General features: G+C 49.8%; 3 protein-coding genes across 3 annotated transcripts; all 3 read left to right on the plus strand.

Moving 5' to 3' along the window:
* Positions 1–3,363: 3,363 nt before the first annotated feature.
* On the plus strand, positions 3,364–6,013 carry BCR38DRAFT_136907 (multicopper oxidase). Its single transcript, XM_040853603.1, has 7 exons — positions 3,364–3,845; positions 3,903–3,966; positions 4,028–4,118; positions 4,175–4,670; positions 4,730–4,981; positions 5,046–5,350; positions 5,417–6,013. Exons 1-7 carry the CDS (start codon positions 3,527–3,529, stop codon positions 5,573–5,575), a joined length of 1,686 nt encoding a protein of 561 aa, XP_040718988.1. The 5' UTR covers positions 3,364–3,526; the 3' UTR covers positions 5,576–6,013.
* A 3,115-nt stretch (positions 6,014–9,128) lies between these two features.
* On the plus strand, positions 9,129–11,283 carry BCR38DRAFT_336245 (major facilitator superfamily domain-containing protein; the record flags this gene model as incomplete). Its single annotated transcript, XM_040855441.1, has 10 exons — positions 9,129–9,397; positions 9,468–9,543; positions 9,618–9,643; positions 9,709–9,745; positions 9,794–9,832; positions 9,923–10,027; positions 10,086–10,220; positions 10,285–10,542; positions 10,606–10,884; positions 10,939–11,283. The coding sequence occupies 10 exons, from the start codon at positions 9,129–9,131 to the stop codon at positions 11,281–11,283; spliced, it is 1,569 nt and encodes a 522-aa protein (XP_040718989.1).
* A 906-nt stretch (positions 11,284–12,189) lies between these two features.
* Positions 12,190–14,821, plus strand: BCR38DRAFT_424056 (amino acid permease). Its single transcript, XM_040859625.1, has 6 exons — positions 12,190–12,492; positions 12,580–12,787; positions 12,851–12,919; positions 12,977–13,722; positions 14,020–14,322; positions 14,383–14,821. The coding sequence occupies exons 1-6, from the start codon at positions 12,391–12,393 to the stop codon at positions 14,575–14,577; spliced, it is 1,623 nt and encodes a 540-aa protein (XP_040718990.1). The 5' UTR covers positions 12,190–12,390; the 3' UTR covers positions 14,578–14,821.
* Positions 14,822–14,859: the final 38 nt, after the last annotated feature.

The following is a 14,859-nucleotide window of genomic DNA, read 5'->3' on the forward strand; positions in this document are numbered from 1 at the left end:
AAACACGTGGTAGCAATGCATCTCATGAAACCACGACAATATCCGCCGTCAGCAAGCCACCACGATGATTACAACTTCGCACTCCACGTAGTGAACGCCTATTTGACGCCACCAACGTTCCTTCATGGAAATCGGTGTTTTTTCTTTACGCATGCAACATGATTTTCCATGGCCACGAGGTCATTGCCTTAAACCCAAAATTAGAACACAGGAAAGTCGGGGCCAACGATGAAGCTTGGCAAGGCTGACACCCCTAAGCCTTGAAGTCATCCTCGAGTTCCTCTGTCAAGCGGAATTGGAACACAGCGACCATTGCTTCTTGGCAAGGATTCTCGTGGAGTGTAACCTGGCAAGTCGTCCCGTCTCGTAAGAACAACACAGAGCAGGGGTGATGTCGCTTTGGTAAATTTCCTGCTGTAGCACATAACAGGAACCTATCACTATCATCCAAGTAAATACTGATATTATCTGCTGTGAAAGCAAAGAGTTGATAGAGTTGAGAGGCGTGACTAATCACGAGAAAATGTCAAGAGAATATACCAGGAGAAAATCCAGGATGTACAGTCTGGCGGGAGAAGATGAGATAACAGCAAGTATACCAGTGTCTCGTCACTCAATGATGACCTAGTCAGTTTTGCCGCTCTACCGTCGAGATGGAACGCGTGTCAGCAGCAAGCCAGGGCCCCCTCGACCCTGCTCAAGATTAGGAATACCAGGGCAATGTTGATAGGAAGAGTCTAGTAGGGGTGAGAACGAGAAACCAGAGTGGTATTTCAGCCCAGTATGCGCCATTTCAGGATACATACCAGAGACACCCGAACTCGTTGAGTCCCTCAGTCGCACCGCAGGACACCCATGATCGTGAGAATAAAAAGCACGCTATCGCTGTAGGATGTCCACGAGGTCACAAAGTGGCGACACATAAGGCTTGTGGTACTTGACATGCTGCATGCAGTGTAGCTCCCGGAAGAAGGATTCTCACACAAGAAAACAACACTTTTCATGAGCACGAGATACCTCTAGCGGAATGGCAGGGGGCGACGGAAGTCTTGGCAGCCAGGTGGGCCGATCGGCATATCGGGCCCGAGCCATACGACGATAAACGCCGGGATTGAGACATGGGCAGTAGTAGCGCTCAAGGATCATGAGAAGACGATACGTCCTGATGGAGTAAAAGATTAAAAAAAACATTTGACAGTTGGCGGTTAACAGATGAACAAGGCTTTGTCGACTTTATCTCGCTTGTACACTCCGTGCATAGAAACCAGGGTAATTTTCGTTTTGAAACGTCATCTGGCTTGCTGGCCGACAGTAGTGTTGCTGCGAACCCCTGGAGCCCGCTGCCCACTATCATTCGGAGTTGTGCCGAGGCCGGGTTCGGCGTGTACCTGCTCCGAAAAGCTCGGTCTATCATTCTAGAAGAAGAAATATAGGCCGCAATCAAATAGTGCCCGGCCGGTCGCCTGTGCAGAATATGGGAGGACCAAGCCGGCAGTCACAAGTTGGAGGCATAACGGATGAGTCTGAGGTGAAGTTGCCATTCTGGAAGCCCTAGCCAATGGGGTGTGGGGAAGTTTCTCGAAGGGGTCGAATGGGGAAAGAGGACGGAGGACCTAACCCTGAGACAGGTCGTCAATTATGGAGACACTCGCTCTTAGTACGATTAGACGCGGAACATATTGTACAAGCTTATTTGCTTGGCAGCGCCATTATAATACGAGGCTTGCGCGTCCTCCCGTCGGCGCCCAATCAGAGACAGCGCAAAAACATGTTTATACTACGTGCACGGATTGGCGCCCTGGGAGATACAGATGCTCTAGCATGTGGAAGCATCCACATTCGGGGGGGTTTACCGCTAAACGTCCCCATTCAGGACCCGCAAGGTGTTATTCATACGGGAAGGTGGGACTGTCTAGCAGGGACCCGGGGGAGCTTATCGTGGGAATACCGCGATGCGGGCATGCGGGAAAGGGTCATTCACATATTTGGAAGACGATGATGCAATCCAAAGTTTGCCAATTCTATCAGGGTCGTTATCAAATATGTTGAGCGAGGATCTATTCGCCGGTTCGGCGGTTCGTCCCGCCAGGGCTGCAGAGATAGAGATGAACTCAATATCCATCATCCGGGTCGTGAGTCTGTACGGTAGTGACTTAAGTCATGCGGACAACGGCATTTAATCCAGATATCAAAGTCCATCTACCAGAAGGCATATCGCTGAGCTGGACAATAAGATCAACTTTGCAGGTTCAGGGGTTCCGACATGGGAATCAGGTGGTACTCTGCTCGGCTGTACGGCCAGGCCAATCCTGCATGTGCAGCAAGACCTCATGCAGTCAACAAGATACTCATCTCGCCAACAACGCCCGACCCATTGTTGATTACGGCACCTTTGAGCCACATCAGTATCGTTCACCCTTGACACAACCCTTGATCTCCAAATCTTGACAGATGCGATGGGGCTAGCAAATAAAAATCCGGCTATAAGCAGGGAACCTTTCAGGGACTTCTCGCACTTACACACTTAGGTACCAACTTCACGTGCGGGATGAGGTACAACGGTTGTGGGCGGCTACTAGCCCCTGGTAGCCTAGTCCTAGAAGCGGTTCATCAACGTCTTCGCCGCATTACGGGTTTATTGCCATGGTCTTTCCCTTTGATAGCAGCTTCGCACTTTTAGGCTTGGCCGAGGTCCAAATATGGTGCTTAGTACAGGGTTAATGCAGCAGCCTTGATTTCCTGGCTTTTCGATGTCAACAGAAGAGCTCTTGGGCTGCCAGCAAGTTCTTTTCCTAACGTGGCCATGTTTTTCCCGAAGGAATTATTTGAATTTTGACTATTCCCAAAGCTCGCATCTATTCCGCCGTCTGACGCCTCTTCCACCTCACAGCTAATTTGACAAACGAACCTTACCGGGATATGAAATTTCGAAGGATCCTGGAGGTCGGAACGTTCATGTGGCTTCCATCGTCAGCGATGCAGCATCAGCCGCCAAGTTGCAAGATTGTTCATGACCATAAGTCGAAGTGTCCCCTGATTTGAGGTAAAGATGGCATGTTGCCACCACCCACACACATATGTTACTCGCGACTATTGAGGAACACTTCGTTTCGATTCGACCGAGCCCATGTAAAGTTACAATAAAGGCTTCAAGTGTGCATTGGCGTAGATGCAGGCTAGTAGGCGCCTGTCTAGCCTAGGTCCAGACCTGTATATCGTTGTAGCTGACGCACACCTCCGCCTACAGGGACATCTGTTTGTGATGCTCTTTTTCACAAAAGGGAAGTTCGACTTCGATAACGAGCCCTTGGCCTGGGCCCGGGTCCGCGGCCCATACCTGATGACCTTGCTCAACTTGGCAATATCATGCAGAGATTGAGACTTACGTCTATATAAGACGTGCATATTCCTCCGTGATTTGATCTCATCCAACAGCATCACCATCATCAACAGCTCCCATTCCTCCTTCCCTTCTTTTAGAGACCCCCCTCCCCCTCGTTAATTCTTTCTTTTGATCCTATACAATATGTACAAAGCAACTATTCTTTCGGGCCTCTGTGCTCTGTTCTCTTTGCAGGCTCTTGCCTTTCCCCTTGAGGGTCCCTCTGCCTCTACCAAAAGACAAGGATGTGAGTTCGACTCAGCCAACTCTCCTGAGTGCTGGGGCGACTTCTCGCTCTCTACCAACTGGTATGAGGAAGCCCCCGACACGGGTGTTGTTCGCGAGTACTGGTTCAATGTCCACGACACTACTATGGCCCTTGATGGAGTCTCGCGTCCCGTCGTTGCTATCAACGGTTCTATCCCCGGTCCGACCATCACTGCGGACTGGGGTGATACGGTTGGTGAGTACTCATGCTTCTCCATGTTTATCAGATAACAGAATACTGACTACCTTTCAGTCGTTCATGTCAGCAACTCTGCTACCAACGGAACCAGTATTCACTGGCATGGACTCCGTCAAAAGTGAGTACTCGACCGGCTTGCCTATAGGGGGGAGCCATCTGCTAACCTCTCACCTTCACAGCCATACATCAGAAGATGACGGCGTTGCTTCCATCACTCAGTGTCCGATTGCCCCTGGTGACTCATTAACCTACACATGGAAAGCTACACAGGTATGCAATTATAACCACCACTTCTTCTCCTTATAGACAATAACCCAGTTCTCAAGTACGGAACCACCTGGTACCACAGCCACTACTCACTACAGGCATGGAACGGTGTCTTTGGGGGCATCATCATCAACGGTCCCGCATCTTCAGCCTATGATGAGGACAAGGGAATTATGATGCTCAGTGACTGGTTTCACGTGCCTGTCGAGGAGCTCTACGTCCAGGCTTCCACTGGTGGACCGCCCCAGGCTAACAATGGTCTGATCAACGGGGTCAACGTCTACTCAGATGGCGGAGGCTCCCGCTACGGGACCACCTTCGAGGCTGGCAAGTCTTACCGATTCCGCCTGGTCAACAGTGCTATAGACACCATGTTCCGCTTCATGATCGACAATCACACCTTGACAGTCATCTCGTCCGACCTTGTCCCCATTACTCCCTACGAGACTACAACAATAAACGTCGGAATCGGTCAACGCTACGATGTTGTCGTGACGGCCAATCAAGATGCCAAGAACTACTGGATGCGCTCCATCCCTCAGACTTCCTGCTCCTGTACGTTCCATTAGTCTCAGTTTTACACCGTAACCCCTTTACTGACCGACTCTTGTTAGCCAACGAAATGACTCTGGACATCAAGGGTATCATCACCTACGATGGTGTTGATGTCGCGGACCCCGATACGAGTATGTGGGACTACGTCGATAGCTGTGACGACGAAACCCTGAACCTGGCGCCGTTCCTGTCCCTCGACGCCGGCAACTCCGACACTGAGAATATCTTCGACATCGGACTGTCAGCGCCCAACGGTCTTTTCGTCTGGACCATCAACGACAACGCCTTCCTCTCCGACTGGGGCTCGCCTAGTAAGCTAACCTCCACAACCGCCCCCATTTCTTAACGTATGAGCCTTTTCTGACAGTAACCAAGCTCTGAAACAGGTACTCGACGGTAGTTCGGACTTCGAAACCGAGCAGCAGGTCGTCCAACTCAACGAACAAAATGACTGGGTCTACTTCATCATCGAGTCCCAGATCGGCCTCGCGCACCCTGTTCACTTGCACGGCCACGATTTCTTTGTCCTGGCCCAGGAAGCAGCCAGTACCTACAGCGACTCCACCCCGCTGAACCTGGTCAACCCTCCCCGACGAGATGTCGCTATGCTTCCGGCTGCAGGATTCCTGGTGATTGCGTTCCAGTCGGACAATCCCGGTGTGTGGCTTATGCACTGCCATGTAAGTTTTCAGTTCGCGCCGAGTTCTCAAAAAGGGGGGTAACTATTGCTAACGACATTTCCACAGATTGGCTGGCACACAGCCCAAGGCTTCGCCTTGCAGCTCGTGGAGCGGCTCTCCGAGATCTCGGCGACTGCCAACACCGATGTCGTTGACCAGACTTGCTCCAATTGGTCCGATTATGCCGTAACTTCGGGCCTCGTGCAGGAAGACTCGGGCGTCTAGACAATGACGGCCACACTCGACCAAACTGATTCATTCATTTACACCCTCGCACGATTATCCACAATAACGACGAACACGATGATACAACGCAACGAAACACGACGATTCGATACTCTTTCTGTACTTTTTCCGGTCCGTATTTTCACTGTCATTCTTTCCACGACACAAATGGATATCAAGTTCTCCCCGCCGGAACGAACATCTTGGCCACGGCCGGGTCAGGTGCCAACCCAGCCACGAATGGGCAATTGATCAGAGGTTTTGGAATGTATATACCAAGGATGACAGTACTAACTCCACTTATGATCGTATATATTTGGAAATGTTTAATATTTAGTTTCCTTAATGTATGTATAGTCTTACTTATGAGTGGTGAGGCATGCCGGGGGGAATATATATAGAGGCAGCCTTGGGACTTATAAATTTTATTACTTTCACTCATATGCAACGTCTTTGTTTTCTTATGAGCTGAAAATTCAACACTCCTATGTTAGCTTCAGTTTGCTTAGGGCGATGAGATCCAAATACCACCCACTCAGTTTCATTTAGCTGATGACGTCCGCCGGTTCTGACTACATGTTTAAACGCATAACCCCCATAGAAACGCACTCCCATATGCAATACTACTTTCTGCAACGCATGTCATGTAACTGATCGAGAATGGCCCGAATGAACAGAAGATTGATAAGTGGTTGCAAGTATCAAAGTCAGGGATTAGGCATTGGTCTTTTTATGAGAAGACATTTCGCATGATAGCGCAGCGGCTTGGTAAGAAATCTCTAGCACGGCGTGGAAATATCCCCAACTTACCCCTAACTCGAAGCTCCCTTTTCTCGTCTGCCACATAGTAAAGTACTATTATACTACGGACAAGCATAGCTGATTTCAAGAGCCATATCGAACGCGTCTAAATTCCTAAATCCCTTGGCCATAGTGCTAGAGCATCGGCGCGTAAATACGGTATCTCTGTGAGATTGGTGGCCTACGGTCACGTGGGATACGGGCAAGAGACTTAAATGCCTTTGTGCGGCTTGGACCCCCACCTCTACTTCCCTTCTTCACCTTCGTATGTAGCCGGAATGCCAGTACCAGTGCGACGATAGAGACATTTCGAAGCTAGAGTCCTAGCGCGTCAATTAACAACTTCTCAATGCGAAAAGGTTTTCCTAGTAGATACTGTCACGACCTGGGTTGCATCGCATTGGCATAGACCTCGATTAGGTGCTATCGACGAAGATTCTACTCTAAGGAGCGAAGGAAAGAAGATGACAACTTAGGTTTGAGGGAGCGCGACTAAGTCATCCACGCTTGGCGGGGCTCCTACAAGGGTTATGCTTGGCTTCCCATCTGACACTGCCACGGCAGGTGTTCCAGCTGTAAGTCACCTGGTTGTAGTGAGTCTGCGAGGGTTGACCTTCACAACTTCGATCTACCTCGCTAATCTAAGCTAGTGTAGTGGGACTAGTAGCGATTACTAAAACTTCATAGCTATAAGACAGATATATAGGCCAATTCTATATAGTCGGCGTGCACTAATAATATAGCTTTGGCTTGTATCCTTCTATGGTAGTAGTAATTCGCCGTAGCCGCTTAGCATTAGCTATCTTTTGCCCCTAAAATCGCAGTATTACTACGAATTACGCTAGATCACCGATATAGTAGTTCCTGGGCAGAGATATAAGTAAACTATACGTCAAGTATACATAAGATTAGTGTGATAACTGTAAGAAGTTACATCTAAGGTAGGTAGGCAGGTGCCGACCTTTTTATCTACACAAGCGATTTCACTGCCTTAGGCACCACCTCAGGCACCACCTCAGGCACACATATGGCGCTCAATCCCACAATAACTGCTTTTACTTTCAGGGGTAGAACGGTAGCTGGGTTTAACAGATGAGGATGTCGCCGATTCCAAATGTGTTGGAAACCTAATTGCCAAGGTGGACGAGCCGATTTTCTTAACCGAAGCTGCATGATCTTGGTTTTAAGGTTGTTTCTCCACGTTCTCCATAACGGGCAATGAACCTGTCTTGTGCTAGCTCGTGATGCGGGCCCGGTAGTTATGTTAGATATTCACGTATCTTGCTGTCTGAACTGTCTATGAGGCATCTGTGGCCCTGAGTGATCCGTCCAATTGATTGATATTATTATGTGCTCTGCAGAAAGCTCTTCGTGTTAGATACAAGGGTCATGTGAGTCACCAGTAGTAGGGGGCTAAGATTGCCAGCCACTTGGGGTCAGTCCGAAAAGCCTTCTGAAGGGGCCTTCCACTTCGACACACAAAAAGGAAATGATCAATAACATCCATCACAGCCATCTCACAGAGAGGTCACACAGCAAGATAACACGAATATCGAATCTTAGCCCCACACTATTGGTCAGTCATGTGACCCCTTGTATCTGACAAGCTGGGACTACCATGGGCCATACACCACTCGGACTAACAAACCAGCGAAAACACTTCCAACTTTATGCAAGGTAATCCAGTCAATGATAACCTATATATAATCATATGAGCCATTTAAGATAACAAATCGATAAACCGCGTGGTTTCCGTAATTTTTCGAGGCGCGAACATCAGTGTTAGCGCTTCCATGACCCGTAATCTGATTGAACACCCAGTACAGCTATACGCAAAATCAGATGATCGACGCGTTTCTTGGTGTTACAGATAATAGCTATTCTATCTCCAGATTGGCTTGAAACAACGGAGTTCCCAAGTACACGCTTTCTGAATAAATTAACAGTCCTACACAACACACAACACAGCCTTTCGGCCTGGAGCGCAACTGTGGCGCTCCATCCCACAGCTCGTTGATAATTATGCAAGTTGTGTGTAGCTCTCCAATTGTTAGCCCTTAGGAGCAGTGCGGTGCTATAGAATGAGTGTAATATTACATAGTGTTTACTTCAAGGTAAGCTCCTTTCCCGAGATTGAAAACTACGTACCGAGATCTGTATGTTGACGCGGAATAGACAACCCGATTAGTCTTCTAACCTCGTTTCCACGAAGCCCACTCCACTGACCCCGCAATCGCGACTTTCCCCCGCAAACTACTACAGCTCCAATGGCAGCTCAAGGGTATCGGTATGCGGGATCGTCACCTTGGGCTCCAGAAGTAGATTCAACCGCATCCAATGGCATGTCTACTTGGCGTCTATCTTTTCGTCATCAATCCCAACGAGCAATTGGAGTGTAGTACTGCAGCACAGTAGACCCAGGCGAGTTGAGGGAATGAGGGTTTGCGACTGATTCATGCGAGTCCTGTCTGTTTGGCTGCTGCAATGCGACGCCCGTTCCTTTATCACAGCTATACGTGCAGGGAACCCGTCAGGCGTTCCGTTCCTGCGATCGGCGGCCACCTCCCTGTCTGCTGTTATATGTTGCGTCGCAGCCCGCCCTCCATATGTGTGTGAGCATTTTGGTTCGTCTTGTTCCAACTTTCCAAGCGTGCTCGCCAAGTCAGTTCTCCAAATTCGGCTTCCAACTCATGCACGACCGTTAGACGCCATCTTTTCTCTCGCCCGGAACGAAGTCTAAATAACAGCCAACATGTCAGACCCGGTCGACAATAAAGTCGATTTCGGCCATATTTCCTCGAACGAAGATGGGCTGGCCGCTCATCATGGTACCAAATCGATTGCAACGTCTGCGGACCCCAACATCCAGGAAGCGAGGGCGAGAGGTCTTCAACCGCCCGCCATCCTCGCCAATTTGACTCCCGAGGAGCGACTCGTACTCGAAGCCCACTTGAGGAGGAAAGTCGACTTGAGACTTTTGCCGATGATGATTCTCATGTACATCATGAACTACATTGATCGGTAAGAGACCCTCACATCAAGAGAGATGAAACTTGAGAACCAGGTGTTAATGAATCGGTCATAATAACAGGAATAACATCGCCGCCGCGAAGCTCGCCGGGCTGGAGCGCGATTTGCGCCTCCCCACCAACTCAACGGAGTATCAGGTTGGTTTTACCCAGTGCCAATTTCCCAGGCTTCTTCATCGTGGTTGTCTGACACCTCGATTCTACTCACACAGACGTCGGTCAGCATCCTATTCGTCGGGTAAGCTGCGGTCTCTTCCGGCCCGGGGTTGGGGATTTTGCGACACCTTCTCATCTGAGTTACAGTTACTTGCTTATGCAGATCCCTTCCAATCTGTTTCTCGTAAGTCCGATGAACGCTCTTACCGATCATGACTAATAGCGAAGTCAGAACAAAATCGGAAAACCTGCCCTGTATTTGCCCGCTTGTGTAAGTTTGACGCTGTTAGCCACGAATGCGACAACGTTCGCTGGCTGTTGGCAATGTTTGGAGGATGCGCAGTGCTGAACGTGAACGCAGATGATAGTATGGGGTGTCATTAGTGCTTCAACAGCAGCTGTCAAGAACTTTGGGGGGCTGATTGCCGTTCGTTTCTTCCTCGGTTTCGTGGAAGCGGCCTATTTTGTATGATTCCACTTGTGTTCAATTGGGGCCGAAAACCTCGGAAACTAACTATTCCCAGCCGGGATGTCTGTACTACTTGAGCTGTTGGTATACTCGGAAAGAGTTGGGTCTTCGCACAGCGATGCTTTACTCTGGTGCACTCATCTCTGGTGCCTTCTCTGGTCTCATCTCAGCTGGAATTACGAAAAACATGGTTCGTTTATGCCCCCTCCGACTCACTTATCAGACATAACTAATGAGAAGTTACCCCCATCCAGGATGGAGTCCGAGGATTCAGTGCCTGGCAGTGGCTGTTTATCATTGAAGGGGTTGTAACCGTAGGAATCGCATTTATCGCCGTTTTCGTCCTGCCCAATTTTCCTCGAACGACCAGCTGGCTTACCAATGAAGAGAGAGCTCTTGCCATTTGGAGGTTGGAAGAAGACATCGGCGAAGATGACTGGATTAATTCAGAAGAACAAACGTTTTGGCATGGTGCTAAGCTCGCTTTCACCGATGTCAAGACTTATGTCTTGGTAGGCCCCCATGAAGTGAAAATCGTGTGCTCGCTGTGCAATCATTAATCCGAATCAATGCAGATGGTGCTGTTGTTCTGCTTCGTTGCAAGTGGCTCCGTCACAAACTTCTTCCCGACGGTGGTCTCAACACTGGGCTACGACAATGTCACCTCGCTCTTGTTGACCACCCCACCGTACGTTCTCTGTGTGATTACATCATTCGCCAATTCGTGGCATGCAGACAGGACTGGAGAACGCTACTGGCACATCATCCTGCCCCTGATAGTGAATATGATTGCCAACATAATTGCCGCAACAACGACGAGCATTGGCCCTCGATATCTCAGCATGATGCTTATGGTAAACCCCCTCATTTCGCCGACCAAGTCTCGATCAAGTGCTCATTATTTTCAGGTCCCAGGAGTCTACACGGGATATTCCGTCGCACTCGCTTGGATTAGCAATTCACTCCCTAGACCGCCCGCCAAACGCGCCGCTGGGCTTGCCTTTATCAATGCTGTTAGCAACACTAGCTCGATATACGCCTCGTATATGTATCCGAACTCGGCAGGGCCTCGCTACGTCGCGGCTATGTCGGTCAACTGCATGACTTCGTTCATCGCTATATGTGCGGCTACCGTACTGCGATCCATGCTGGTGCGGCTGAATAAGAAGCTTGAACAGGGTATCCAAGTTGAAGGGGCGATCAACGCTGCGCCAGGAGAGGCTGCGCAGCATGGATTCAGGTTTAAGATATGATATGGGACTCGGAAGCCGGGGGATATCTGCCGTATCGGAGCCGACTAGGTACCGTTCAGCGGCCTCGAAACCAAAGTGTCAGGAGTGAGGCCGAACGGCATATGGCGATGAAGAGCAGCTATCTTAGAGTAAATGCTAGAACCCGTTGAAAGACGTAAGTTATTACACTTACACAACAGTTAAAGCCCGGTAGTGCTTTTACTTTTGATCAAGTTACACTTAGCCCCGATGTATGCATTTCTGTAGAGGAACTCAGAGAACCCCTCGATATTGAATCCAACCCCAAGGAAATGGGAATGGTAGGTAAAGCATCACTATCCGAAAGCAGCCAGCATAAAATGTCGATTCTGCGATACAATTGAGGTACAAGTGCCGTGTACTGCGGAATTGCATATCAGCAACTAACACCGGTTCAGCCAGGGCTGGTGCGGCAGTAACAGCGCAGGTGTACAAGGGCTGGAACGGAATACTGAAAAGAGTTATGCTTGCCAATTATCAGCAACAATCACTCATTCTGATCGAGGCGACCTATTCATGTTAGCGGCCCCCAGTTTTGAAGAGGACATTATGCAGGTTCCTGGAGTAAATCCCACCTCGCGATTCTCACATTATCACCCGCTTTCGATGACCGACCTTATCTCTACCGCGAATCTTGAGAAGGATGACTTACAAGCCAACCTCGGGGAACCTCCCAAACTGTCCTCGCGCAGCCAATCGCAGCTTTCGAGCAAATCGGCACCGCCGACCGGGGCTAGGCTGTCAACCTATCAGAATTCCGAGAAGATGGAACACCCTTGCCTCCAGTGTTGCAAGCTTCCCTGTCGTACAACAGATGGCTTGCAGGGTTTCGGTACTAATCTGACGTCTCTCAGCGCAGAAACGGCAGCCCGGTAGGGTTTAAAGACACAGAAACCCCGTGGTAGAATGCGACGGCTGACAGCAGCACTCGTTTTAGACCACCCGCGAATTGAGCCTTCGAGACGGCGAGACGGCGTTTCTCAATCAGCGTCAACTTGACGACAGAACACGAGCTACCAAAAGATCTCCAAGCACGTCGACGGCAACCGAACTCCAGCTAAGCTTTCCAGCCAAGGTACCAAACCTCCAATGGCGGTAGATAAGCATCCACTCGAGGAGCCCTCGAGTGGCTCTTCAGCCAACGAGTTGAGCGCTGCCGACAAGGCCCTGGCCGAGATGGGATACGCGCCTGTGAGTTACCCGTTTTACGCCGTTCTATTGGAAAGTTCCGCGACGGACCTGGAGGCTGATTATTGGATGGTGTCGCAAAACGCATAGGTCTTCAAGCGCGAGTTCTCTATGTGGTCATGCTTTAGCTTCGCGCTGAGCATATCGGGCCTCTTCGCGACGGTTATGACAACTTTCTCGTATCCGTTGTATGCTGGCGGTGGTGCTTCCGCAATTTGGTGTTGGCTGATCGCTGGGGCCGGAGCTCTGTGTCTTGCGCTGAGCATTTCTGAGATAGTCTCGGCTTATCCAACTTCAGGTGCGGCAACGCCCAAGAATACGACAAAGGTCGATTTCTGAGGTGAAAGCTAAATGCTTCCAGGGGCTCTGTACTTTACGATCAAATACCTGGCGCCGGAGAAATACGTCCCCATTGTCGCATGGATTGACGGTATGATAATGCCTCTCTGACGCCGCTCAGGCCGATAATTGACCAATTTGTCAACAGGCTGGCTCAACCTCATCGGACAAATTGCCGGCAGCGCCTCATCTGAATATGGAGCCGCCCAAATGCTTTTAGCAGCAGTGGCCATAGGTTCCTACGACGGGACCAATTTCATCTACGAACCATCGACGTACCACATCTACGGCGTCATGGCCGGCCTGATCATCTTCCACGCCTGCATCAATACTCTATCCACTTCCTGGCTGAACCACCTCGCCAAGACTTATGCCGTCTTTCACATCGCCGTCCTCATCGCCGCCTGCGTTTCTTTGCTCGTCATGCAGAAGGATAAGCATAGTGCGCAGTACGCCTTCACACAGGTGGAACCGGCATCCGGCTGGAGTCCCCCCGGGTTCTCTTTCTTGTTTGGGTTTCTCTCAGTTGCCTGGACGATGACCGATTATGACGCTACTGCTCACATAGCAGAAGAGGCAAAGAATCCAGAAACAATCGTCCCGAAAGCCATCTCCACGGCTCTTACATTTACCTACGTTGTGGGGTGGTTGTTCAACATCGTGTTGGTGTTTTGTATGGGCGATCCTGCGGAAATCCTGGCGAGCCCCATCGCTCAACCGGTCGTCCAGATCTTCTTCAATGTCATGGGAAAAGGCCCGGCAATATTCTTTGCCGTGTCGGCGTTCATAATCATGAACTTTGTTTGCATAACGGCTTTGCAGGCGGGATCCCGGACAATTTGGGCTTTCAGCAGAGACGAGATGCTGCCCGGCTCGTGGATCTGGTACAAGATCGTAAGCAAATTTGATTGTCGTTTATTTCCCTGTATATTCTGTCTCAGGAGCCAAAATGACCTTACGGAGCTGTGAAAAGGGGTGTCTTGCCTTCTACCAGAATGATGTTGTCGTGTGTCCTGTGCAAACATTTCCTATTCAGGTAATTCGGTTATAAGGATATTGGCTCGACTCGACAGGAGGCGATTATGTGCCCTCCAGGCACGTCCAGGTTGTTGCTCTTGAGACATGACTTAGGACTCCTAAGCCATCGCTTAACCCTCCGTTTGTGGTAATTACTGACACAACTTTCTGCAGTGGAAGAAGACAGATACCCCTGTCTTGGCGGTGTGGTTCTACTCTCTGCTCTGTATTCTGATCAACCTGATCAGTTTGGGAAGCTACATCACCATCGCCGCCGTCTTCAACATATGCGCCATTTGCCTGGATTGGTCCTACTGCATCCCCATAATCTGCAAGATCTTCTTCAACAAGTTCGAGCGCGGCCCGTGGCACCTCGGCAAAGCGAGTATCTACGTCAATTCATGGGCCTGTATTTGGACTGCCTTCGTCTCGGTCATTTTCATGTTTCCCACAGTCATGCCGGTTGACCCTAGCACAGTAAGTCAGCTTGATACCACATCCTATTTGCAAGACTCCAAACTAACAAAAATCTGCAAGATGAATTATGCCGTCGTGATTCTGGCTTTTGTCTTCCTTCTGGCAACCGGATATTGGTTTGTTGCGGGCCACAAGTACTACATAGGACCTCGAACTCACGCACGTGTTGTCAGCGGGGCGGTCATTGAGGAACCTAGCCTGGAGGTGCTGCAGGATTACGAGAAGGCAGTCGCGGCGTCTGGGCGACAGATTTAGACAAGCGTCGTTAGACTGCGGGAGTTAGTAAAGGCCACATAGCTGCAGTTTCACTCATGTCTACATCTTGCGATCTTGTACAATATTGATCCAGTTCACTAGACTGATGTCCTGGCTATTCTTCTTGCAAGTATTGGGCTGTATACGTGGCTAGCTCCAATATCACTTACATCTCTCTTCACATGCACCCAATCCCTGGCTGATCCGCAGTGACTTCTACGACGTCAATCCCCCGCTCGTCAAGCGACCCCAACTGGTTTGGACCCCTGTACTATGTAAGAC

The sequence above is a fragment of the Pseudomassariella vexata genome (genome assembly GCF_002105095.1).
Source record: "Pseudomassariella vexata strain CBS 129021 chromosome Unknown BCR38scaffold_3, whole genome shotgun sequence".
In the NCBI taxonomy this organism is placed as follows: domain Eukaryota; kingdom Fungi; phylum Ascomycota; class Sordariomycetes; order Amphisphaeriales; family Pseudomassariaceae; genus Pseudomassariella; species Pseudomassariella vexata.

Bases quoted from the DNA above. Each gene is read 5' to 3' on its own strand.
- BCR38DRAFT_136907 (XM_040853603.1), top strand. From the start codon at position 3,527: ATGTACAAAGCAACTATTCTTTCGGGCCTCTGTGCTCTGTTCTCTTTG. The intron at 4,119-4,174 runs GTATGCAATTAT...CCAGTTCTCAAG, and splicing joins ACACATGGAAAGCTACACAG to TACGGAACCACCTGGTACCA. The intron at 4,982-5,045 runs GTAAGCTAACCT...ACAGTAACCAAG, and splicing joins CTCCGACTGGGGCTCGCCTA to CTCTGAAACAGGTACTCGAC.
- BCR38DRAFT_424056 (XM_040859625.1), top strand. From the start codon at position 12,391: ATGGCGGTAGATAAGCATCCACTCGAGGAGCCCTCGAGTGGCTCTTCA. The intron at 12,788-12,850 runs GTGCGGCAACGC...AAATGCTTCCAG, and splicing joins CTCGGCTTATCCAACTTCAG to GGGCTCTGTACTTTACGATC. The intron at 13,723-14,019 runs GTAAGCAAATTT...AACTTTCTGCAG, and splicing joins CGTGGATCTGGTACAAGATC to TGGAAGAAGACAGATACCCC.